Source organism: Limulus polyphemus, unplaced genomic scaffold (assembly GCF_000517525.1).
Source record: "Limulus polyphemus unplaced genomic scaffold, Limulus_polyphemus-2.1.2 Scaffold47, whole genome shotgun sequence".
Lineage (NCBI taxonomy): Eukaryota > Metazoa > Arthropoda > Merostomata > Xiphosura > Limulidae > Limulus > Limulus polyphemus.
The window spans coordinates 427,910-439,286 of NW_013665657.1; the positions used below are offsets into that span (position 1 = coordinate 427,910).

General features: G+C 32.4%; 1 protein-coding gene across 1 annotated transcript; it reads right to left on the reverse strand.

Annotated features, from left to right (window-relative positions):
- Positions 1-1,848: 1,848 nt before the first annotated feature.
- Positions 1,849-8,126, reverse strand: LOC106462711. Its single transcript, XM_022390329.1, has 5 exons — positions 7,938-8,126; positions 7,190-7,257; positions 3,242-3,334; positions 2,496-2,522; positions 1,849-2,067 (listed from the first exon to the last, which is right to left on the reverse strand). Exons 1-5 carry the CDS (start codon positions 8,023-8,025, stop codon positions 1,849-1,851), a joined length of 495 nt encoding a protein of 164 aa, XP_022246037.1. The 5' UTR covers positions 8,026-8,126.
- Between the last annotated feature and the right edge of the window lie 3,251 nt (positions 8,127-11,377).

The window sequence follows — 11,377 nt, forward strand, 5'->3', positions numbered from 1 at the left end:
AAGTTACCATATAAGTATAGGTATCATTACGATGGACATTTCAATATCATTAGTGTCTTGAGCTTTTTATGCTGTTTTGTATTCAATTTTTATAGTATATTTCAAAGTTTATCACTAGATGGCGCCATTACAGTGTCATGATTCACCTCTAACTCTATCAATTTATTTCTCTTTCATCAAAATTAAAAAAAACATGTTTAGTGCTTATGTCACAAAGCATTATTCAAAATGTATAAAGGCTTCTGTTTCATGACGAATAATACATATAGATATATATACGCAAAAAACTCTAAACTTGAGGTAATATGTCATTCACATAATGTATTCTAAAGTTTTCCAAATGTAGTCAGTAAACAATAAATTCTAAAACTCGAAACGACATCACTAAACCCAGTAAATTCAGTTTTTCGAAATAACATAACCTTATAATATGTTATTACGTATGAAATGTCGTCACCAACACACTATATATCTTAATTTTTTAAAATATTACTCAAATAATGTTCTATAATTATTGATGTGATACAAGAGTTTCTAACTTATGTAATGATATCACAGATACAACATTCTCTGTCCTCTGAAATTGAGTCATCAGCATAATATATACTGACCTTCATGAAATATATTTTTACTTTAAAAGTGACGGTCCCAACATAATGTATTATGACTTCTGATATTTCTTTACCAACCGATACTGCTGTAGCTGTCTGTGCCAAATGACGAGTTTCTTAGCTTAGTAAATAAAAGTGGAACATTTGGTAATTCTTTGTGAAAACTTCTATGCATTCCAATATACTTCAAATTTATGGTGCTAGTTTCTTAAGTTTATACTCATTTGTGGGTTTACAAGATGGTTGAAAAGCAAGGCATATCTTGTTGTTGATAGTATTAGAATGTATAGCAGTTTTATAGAAATAAAGTGTCACCCACAACCTCTTCTGTAAGCACTCTCTGAAAAATATGAAACCATTTCAGTAAAAAAAAAAATTGCTAACTTTTGCTTTAGAAGAAAAAAGTAAAATCGTAATTATAGGGTTTTGATTATAAGGCATGTGAACGCAAGGAAATGATATAATAATAGAAAAATAAACTGTTAATGAGTTTTTGTTGTTGTATAAAACTTTAATGGAAGATGGGGAAAATGTTTTATTTTTATCTTTAGAATGCATAGCGATTATAATTAAAGATTTAATAACATTTTAAAGAACGAATTACAACGAGTGAAGTTTCGAAAGTTTCAATATTTAATAACATACGTCAGAAATACGAAGTTGTGGATTTAGTGGTCAATGCTGTGCCTTTGAAAGTGATGTAAATCAATTGCTAAGTAACAGATTGTGAAAGACGTTCTTTAAAGTGATCTCTTATATTGTAATTTAGAGCCTTGTTCTTGTAACGAATTATATTGTCTCTTTCCCTCTGTTAACCTCAAAGCTCCTTATCTTCAATGTTTACCTGTGATTCGTTCAGACTTTAGAAAACCTATTCTGCCTGTCAGTTTGACAGACATATAGCTTGTTGAATTAGATCTTTTTTATTTACTGTTTGATATAAATATATGAATATAACTGAAACCATATATTACAGGTTACACTTATCATGTAATTTTTTCTGTATTTAGTAAGTCATTTAATCTCGTTTGTTGTTTGCTGTTAAAATGTTTAATAAAACAGATTTCGAGAATGCATTTTTACAGTTTATGTCAATTCTGTTACAATTTCGATTAATTTAGATATTTTTACATCACTAAGACATAGTGTTTCAATTTATATATTATTTAAATGATAAAGCCTTGTTCATTTATTACATTTGTATTTCAGCATTGATTCTTGCCATTTTTATCGAGTTTTATATTGTTGAATCAGCATTTTGACGGAACATTCTGTTGAACATATTTCCTATACTTGAAAACAGAGGGTTTTGTCGGTCAGGTTGAAACAAACTCCCAATTGGACCGCCTTCGCCAAAAATATTTGTCATCATTGACCATACCATTTCAAATTGTTTATTAATGATATTCCTTAGCGATACCAAAAATGGACTGTTGAAGAAGCCTTCTAAGCCTCCCTGCAAATATACAAAATTATCTTAGTTAATTTTAATGATGATTTTCTACCAAGGAAAAAAAATTAGAATTAACTTCTACATCCTGCACATAATAACATATATTTAGAATTTACCAGTTATGATTACTTGCATGAGGATATATAAATATATAGTAAATCTCTCAAAATCCATAGACAACTATAAAATGTGCCTAAGCATATTAAGCTTAGATTTAATTATTTTCTCCTATCGGTTGCGTCTCAAACTATTAATCCATATCAATTTCTACCTCTCTCACAAACACTTGTATGAAACTTTAATTACTAATATTTTAACTGACAGTCAGTTTTAAGATGAACTGAAAGGACGATTGCTTTTTTCTAATAAGAAATTGTATTCAACTAAAACACTGGTATATTAATTTCGAACAGCTTCAAGCTTTCACTTACCGTCTTATTCATCACACATTCATGGAACTACATAGAGAAAGACAAGAAGGTTTGTATTAAAACCGCACAAATACTGAACTAAAATACAAGTGCATAACATTAACGTGACGAAGGATATAGTCAGAAGATTCTAAGCCTGGATAATTTCTCGAAATTCGATTTAAAAAATTTTATAATCATATTCACGTGCTTTGTTAAACATTAAAAAGTAGTCAGAAGGGCAAACACACAGCTTGATTAAAGCCATATTACAATTTATTTTAGGATTTTGAATGATTTCCATTTATTTCAAATCAGTAAACAGTACTTCGCATGACTTTTAAAACGTTACATATTCCACAAATAAAGGCTTTTTTGTTTGTTTGAAGTTAAGCACAAAGCTAAACAATGGGCTATCTGTGCTCTGACCACCACTGGTATCGAAACCCGGTTTCTAGCATTGTAAGTCCGCAGGCATGCCGCTGTGCCAGATATTGAAAATATATTGAAAGATACTGAAAAAAAATCGTTCATTAACAATATATATATATAGATATATGAGTATTAATTTTTGTGCATCTCGAAATACTGTCAGTAATATCTATTTTTCCTTGTGCATCTTGAACTAGAGTCAGTGTTTTCTATGTCTATACTTGCAAGTCTTGAAATACTATCAATTTCATCTATATATTCCTACGGTCTTTAAATATTTCTAATATTATCTATATATGTTCCTCGAGTTTGGAGTATTGTAAATGTTTCCTTACCTCTTGAAACACTGTGCATAATTTGCCAACAAACTCGTTGTCTGTTAATCCAGGTAGAACAGCTTCTCTACACGTATTGAAAGCATCCTTCATCTATTATGATGAACAGGAAAGGTAATGATCAAAGGAAACTGGTAGGAAAAATACAAAATTAAGGAAATAAACAGAGGATTGAGTGTGTTATATTAAAACGATTTTTGAGCCTCGTAACTTTGTCAAAGTCCATGTCTTTGCGTCCGGTCATTTCCATTACAAATAGCTCCATCATTAGGATGCCATGTCCAAAGCATACTACTCCTTCGTGATACCTTCGTTTGTCCATCTAGTGTATGAGGACGATGCTTTCCCAGCGCCTGTTTTAACAGACGGATCACACAAAAATCTACAAGAACTGCGTCATGTGACTTGACCAATATGTCGTTGTATAGAACAGCATGAACATACCCTGTTGGCTTCGTTTCTAGACAGAGATCATTCTTGATTATGTTGCCTGAGCCATGTGGATGATTTTTTCACTGTATTTCGTGTTTGTAAATTCTCTTCTATTACAAAATACTAGATTTTGCATATCTCGGTTGAAGAACGACTTGGTGTAGGTCTCTTTCTGTGTGGTCCTGGTGTCTCAAGTTGATCCACGTTCTTTTATTTTCCAATTGAATTAAGTACAAGTAATTTCACCATCTTAAAATTTGTTATGGTATGAGTGTATGAATATTTTGCGTCGAAAACGGTTGTTTCTCAAAAGCAATCAATTTTTGATGGCTTCACATTAACACACAAACTGCGTTATGCCGAACAATGTCAAATGTAGTTCTGCTATATGTGTCAATTTATATCGGCTGTAAATGTCACGTGACATGCTCATTTGAATATTCAAAATCGTTTTAATATAATTTGCTCTGTCCGGATTCGTTATATGCATATATGAGAAAGACATATAAATCACGATGTCTTCATAGTAAAGACTTATTCCAAATACCCACGGAGGAACATAAACAAACATACATACACCTAAGTACGTAAAAATACATACAACCTCCTATGTACACAACGAAATAACGTCTCTATTAGGTAATCAAGTACGCATGCACCTACTTAGATGCACAGTCAGACTAATATCCAAAGAAAGATATACCCATCTATGTAAATACACATTCAAATATCTTCAACAGGTACACAAACATACACACTCTACCAAGCTACACAAGCGTACAAACACCCATCTAAATACACAAACTTCACTTCGTCCATCTACTTACAGAAGTAAACAAACATTTAGTTAGGTGTACAACTATACAAGCACCACTCAGATACACAAATTGTAAACATCACCAACGAGTACGAAAACAACAAACACCCACGTAGTTGCACAAGCAAACAAATATTCATGTACATACACAAGCACCCGCATAAGTACACAAGATGAGCATACATACACCCATCCACATAAACAAACATCCATCTAAATACACAAGTACGAATACTTATCCACCTAAGTACATAAACATGCAAACACCCATTTAGGTACAGAAGCATGTATACACCCACCGAGACACACAAACATTGATTTAAGTGCACAAATATACAATGTCATTACTAAGTACACAGGTATATATACACAACCTAGGTGCACAAGAATATAAAACGACGCCTACGTGTAGAAAAATACATATATATATATATATATATGTATATACCAAGGTACATAAACATACACTACCCAGCAAATATCCAACCACCTATTTTAAACAAGGAAATAAATACCCACCTAGACACATACAAGCCTATAAGTAGTCAAGTGGGTTCATAAGCATACATACATTCATTTAATTATACATACAGTCACCTTAGATGCACAAGTAGGTAAATTCGCATGCAAATACCTATTTGATTTACAAGCACACAAACATCCACCTAGGTATACAATAACACATATATTCACCTATTTACACAAACATTTAAACACACATCTACGTACATAAACATATAAACAACACACCAATATACTACCATACACATACGCCACCTAGGTGCATCTGTGCATATACAACATCTTAGTGCACATTCATACAAACAACATCAAAGTTTACAAGCATACAAACACCACCTTGACACACAAGCATACAAACACCACCTTGACACACAAGTATAACTGCATCACCCTGCTACACAATTATACCTAAACAAGTATAACTACACCACCTTACTACACAGTTATACCTAAACAAGTATAACTACACCACCTTACTACACAGTTATACCTAAACAAGTATAAGTACACCATCTTACTACACAATTATACATAAACAAGTGTAACTACACCATCTTACTACACAATTATATCTAAACAAGTATAACTACACCATCTTATTACACAAGTATACCTAAACAAGTATAACTACACCATCTTACTATACAAGTATACCTAAACAAGTATAACTACACCATCTTACTACACAATTATACCTAAACAAGTATAAGTACACCATCTTACTACACAATTATACCTAAACAAGTATAAGTACACCATCTTACTACACAATTATATCTAAACAAGTATAAGTACACCATCTTACTACACAATTATACATAAACAAGTATAGCTACACCATCTTACTACACAATTATACATAAACAAGTGTAACTACACCATCTTACTACACAATTGTATCTAAACAAGTATAACTACACCATCTTACTACACAATTATACCTAAACAAGTATAATTACACTATCTTACTACACAAGTATACCTAAACAAGTATAACTACACCATCTTACTACACAATTATACCTAAACAAGTATAACTACACCATCTTACTACACAAGTATACCGAAACCACTTTACTACAACAAATATACCTAACTACCTTGCTTCACAAGTATACCTACAACACCTTGCTACACAAGCATTCTTACACTACCTTCTTACATAAACATTCCTGCACCATCTTACTGCATAAACATCTCTACACCACCTTTCTACACAAACATTCCTGCACCATCTTACTACAAAAGTATACCTACAACACCTTGCTACACAAGTGTACCTACACCACTATGCTACACAGGCATTCCTACACTACCTTCTTACATAAACATTCCTACACCACTTTCCTACACAAACATTTCTGCACCATCTTACTACAAAAGTATACCTACAACACCTTGCTACACAAGTATACCTACACCCACCTAGGTAAATACGTATACAAAAATATGACTAAAATAATATTTAAATATTCTACGTATATGTACTATTTGATAAATATAGAAAAATAATGTGATTCGTTGTTTACTGATATTGTAGAATGAATTCATACAGATAATTATACCATTGAAATATACGAACTTTTTAACATTTTTTCAGCAAGCGTCAGATATCCTTGCGAATTGTTGCTTTGTCTCAGACAAAAAGCCAAGTGTCCTTTATTTGATGAATCAGATAATTGATTTTCCACTCTTAATTTGATATATGTCTGGGAAAATGTTAAGCAATTATTTAAATATATATATATATAAATAACTAAAGTATCAAATTAAATACTAATTTGTATCATCTTTTTGGCCTTTTTTTTCGCTAATCTCCGAAATCACAAATTTGATATTCATTTCAAAACAGATACGGGGAAAGAACAGTTTTGCTATCAATCAATTCATAAGTAATCAGCAGGTGTAGCTAAAATACTACTTGTATTTATGGGAAATTAAAGTACGGGGGATATTTTGTGGTTTCGCACGGATTCCAACCCAGCTTGCCAACTCTGAAATCCTGAGTTCTACCACAGATCCACCCGAACCCTAAATAAAACGAAGGTAAATATGAATTAATAGAACTTGAACATTTTCTAATTGATTTGCATGCTATTGGACCTCATTGTGGCAAGGAGTGGTTTTACAGTAAAGAAAAATACGAGATATAAGTACTTGATTGTATACTTTCTTACTGGTAAAGGTAGACCTTCTACTAAAGAATTCAATACTGGAATTGTTGCATCAGTAACGAAAGGTTGAGCTATAGAAAAAAGAAGAACAATAAATCAAAATGATGTAATGAAAATATTTAAAATAAATACTTTTAGGTTTTTAATTTTGTTTGTAGTTAAGCCCAAAGCTACACAATGGGCTATCTGTGTTGTGCCCACCACGAGTATAGAAACCCGGTTTTTAACGTTATATTGTCTGCAGACTTACCGTTGTGTCACTGGAAAACGTACTTTCCGGTAAAAATCTAATACCGGTAACAAGTGAGTGGAATACTTTAGACATTTCGAATAGTGAATTTAAGAATTGTATATCAAATCTTATAGTTTTAATTCTCGAACATTGTACTAAAGTAATATTACTTGTTTTTAACATTGCTCTTTTACGTAAGATGAACATCTTAAATTTTTCTTCACTTCGTATTGTGTGTAAACGAAAGCGTCTCGGTACAAAATCAAGTAAATGATAAAACAGAATTTCTAGTATTCGTTATAATAATAATAAAGCTTTTAACAGCAAACTGTCTTCAAATAAATAAAAACCAAATATTTTCTTGGTCGCTATTTTCCTTTTACCTCTCTCCACGTTATTTTTTTATTTCTTCGTTTATATAAACAACGTATAAAAACACATAATTTTCCATTAAAACTCAGGATACACTGATGTCAAACTAAAGATTGAATTAATTACTAAGATCGTTTGAATACTTACGGCAGGTTAGGGAAGAATAAGAAAGTGGTTGGGAAGTAAAAACGGGGAAACAAATAAAGGCCAAGATAAGAACTAAGCCTTTCATCATTATTTCAATTCACAATGAAATAACTCCCAATTGTTTCTAGGTTCACGGTGGTGACAAGATCTCAGTTACTATAGAGATAAACCTGGTTGAATTATACCTTCTCTACAGACAAATAGTTGCTATTTAAGTGGTAGAATAGATTGGAGAACACTGACAACTGGGGTTATTATATTTTGTAACTGCAGCTGAAAGGACAGGCCTAAAGGTGTAGACTAGTGAGTAATCAAGGGGAAGTGAACAAAGACAGCTGCTAAAACATACTTTGTGATATGCGAGTGTTGCTGTTACTAAAAGAGAAAAAAAAATGGGTAAGTGTTTAGAGCAAGTAGGGCATTCGAAGCATTTGTGTACACAACATCACGTGAGAGAACACGTTATATCGTTGATTTCTGAGAGGATTACAGACTCATGAATGTAATAGGAATTTCGTGCTTCTGGTAATATCTAACACAAAAAGGTTGGTGCCGTTGTAATTTCGTGCTTCTGGTAATATCTAACACAAAAAGGTTGGTGCCGTTGTAATTTCGTGCTTCTGGTAATATCTAACACAGAAAGGTTGGTGCCGTTGTAATTTCGTGCTTCTGGTAATATCTAACACAAAAAGGTTGGTGGCGTTGTAATTTCGTGCTTCTGGTAATATCTCACACAAAAAGGTTGATGCCGTTGTAATTTCGTGCTTTGGTAATATCTCACACAAAAATGTTGGCGCCGTTGTAATTTCGTGCTTCTGGTAATATCTCACGCAAAAAGGTTGATGCCGTTGTAAAATATTTGTTTCTTCCATATTGATAGACGTAACTTCTTCCGAAAAATAATAATTAGTATTAAAGTTCAGTATTTGGTAAAGATAAAACTTGGCAAACATTTAAACCAACAGAAATGCTAGTATGCATGAAATATTACCAAAACATGATGATGCACTTGAAACAATAGTAAAACTATACTCATACACACGAAACAAAAGTAAAACACATTGATTCACATGAACATCAGCAAACATGGTGATAAAAATGAAACACTACTACAGTGTACCGATACCTAAGAAACGCTAGCAAATCGTGATTATAAACATAGAACATAATAAAATATTCTGATAAACACAAAACACTATAAAAACAAGTCGATAAACATGAAAAACTTGTAAAATATGACGTTACAAATTAAAAATCGTCAAAACAAGAAGATACATTTCAAACACTAGTTAAATATAAAGAAACGCATTAAACAGGAGCAAAACTTGATGATGCACTTGAAACACTAATAAATCATATCACATATGAAACTTTATAAAACCATTATAATACACATCAAGTGCTGATGGTGTACTGTTAAAAACCGTGATAGGTGTGTCACTCTACTAAACCATGTTAATACTTATAAACACAACTAGTAAAACATACACTTGATGTGTATTATAATGGTTTTATAAAGTTTCATATGTGGTTTATAAGTATTAACATGGTTTAGTGAGTGACACACCTATCACGGTTTTTAACAGTACACCATCAGCACAACTAATAAAACATACCACATATGAAACTTTATAAAACCATTATAATACACATCAAGTACTGATGGTGTACTGTTAAAAACCGTGATAGGTGTGTCACTCTATTAAACCATGTTAATACTTATAAACACAACTAGTAAAACATACCACATATGAAACTTTATAAAACCATTATAATACACATGAAGTACTAGCAGATTGCGAGTTCAGCGTCCAACCACCAGGCCGTTGATAAAAAAACAAAAAAACAAATATTAACTCACGCGTATGTTCTATTGGGCAACAACGAAATCCACACACAATGCTGTACAGATATTTCAGTAACTTCAATTTAATTTTTTAAGCTTGAGAGGGAAATTTTTCACATATTCATCAAGATAACAGTTTAAGAAACATATCATAAAAGACGAATTCGCTAAACCATCGTCTACTGTATCTGAAACTTTGGTTAGTGAAAACGTTGTTTAAACGTAAGTATATTCTTTGTTGTATAACTTCTATGTGTGAAGCCTTGTTGCAGAACATATATTGTTATTTCTTTTCCAGCTTGTTGTCTTCGGTAAATAGACTTCCCAGGTATTTGGACTCTTTTTTACTTGATTGATGTTCAAGCCATATAGTGACGAATGTTTATTTTTGTGTGCTATGTTTTTCAATACTAATTTTCATGTCATGTCGCTTAAATGATTCATCTAATATCTTTAATAAGAGTTCTTGAGTTTTACCAATGTCTTAGTTGAAATTGTTTTAAAAGAAGTTCGTTAAAGTTATTCCTCATTATTGGCAGATTCTTTGCGGATGTTTTCAGCAGAGGAAAATTGAATAGGACTAACAACCAATGGCAGATCAGTAGTTTCGAGAAACAATAAAACATTTCGATGAAAACTGGGTGGCTTGTGAGTCATGACAACTAAACATGGTTGATTAGACAAATCTCGAGAAAAAAAGCTACAACAGAGAATTCTGAGAAAATCTGTAGTCAGGAAAGTAGGTTCATAGTATTATGTCACAGAAATAGTAATTCTACTTTTCAATATTTATATTTAACTAGCTGAACATACATATCCTTTTCTAAAGTGTTTTATTAACATTCCTGGTAACTGAAAAAGTTAATAACTAATTTATCACTAGATAATCTTATATGATGACATTTGTGATTATCGTTAAATATCAAAAGTGACACTTTTATTTGTATAATTATCAAACCATTTTAACAAGGACTCACTTAATTATTTAATCTTTTCACAATTTCGATAAGCTATTAATCCCCCCCTCTATTTTTTAAGTGTATGAGTGATAAGATAGGCATAGTCTAATGGTTAGCGTGCAGGGCTGTGAACCCAATAGTTCATACTTCGCACTCCCTTTATCGCAAAAAATAAATACATAATAATAATAATGCGCTCCGCATTAAAAAACGTGGGTGCGTTAAAAGAGTGAAACCTCACTATTTGATTAGAGTGACCCAAGAGCTGGAGGTTCCGCATTAAAAAACGTGGGTGCGTTAAAAGAGTGAAACCCCACTATTCGATTAGAGTGACCCAAGAGCTGGAGGTTCCGCATTAGAAAACGTGGGTGTGTTAAAAGAATGAAACCCCACTATTCGATTAGAGTGACCCAAGAGCTGGCGGGTCCGCATTAAAAAACGTGGGTGCGTTAAAAGAGTGAAACCCCACTATTCGATTAGAGTGACACAAGAGCTAGAGGTTCCGCATTAAAAAACGTGGGTGCGTTAAAAGAGTGAAACCCCACTATTCGATTAGAGTGATACAAGAGCTGTAGGTTCCGCATTAATAAACGTGAGTGCGTTAAAAGAGTGAAACCCCACTATTCGATTAGAGT

Coding starts and splice junctions, on each gene's coding strand:
- LOC106462711 (XM_022390329.1), bottom strand. CDS start 8,025: ATGATGAAAGGCTTAGTTCTTATCTTGGCCTTTATTTGTTTCCCCGTT. Junction 2,523..3,241: donor TATGCACAGTGTTTCAAGAG/GTAAGGAAACAT, acceptor TTCTCTATGTAG/TTCCATGAATGTGTGATGAA. Junction 2,068..2,495: donor AATGTGTGATGAATAAGACG/GTAAGTGAAAGC, acceptor GTATATTTGCAG/GGAGGCTTAGAAGGCTTCTT.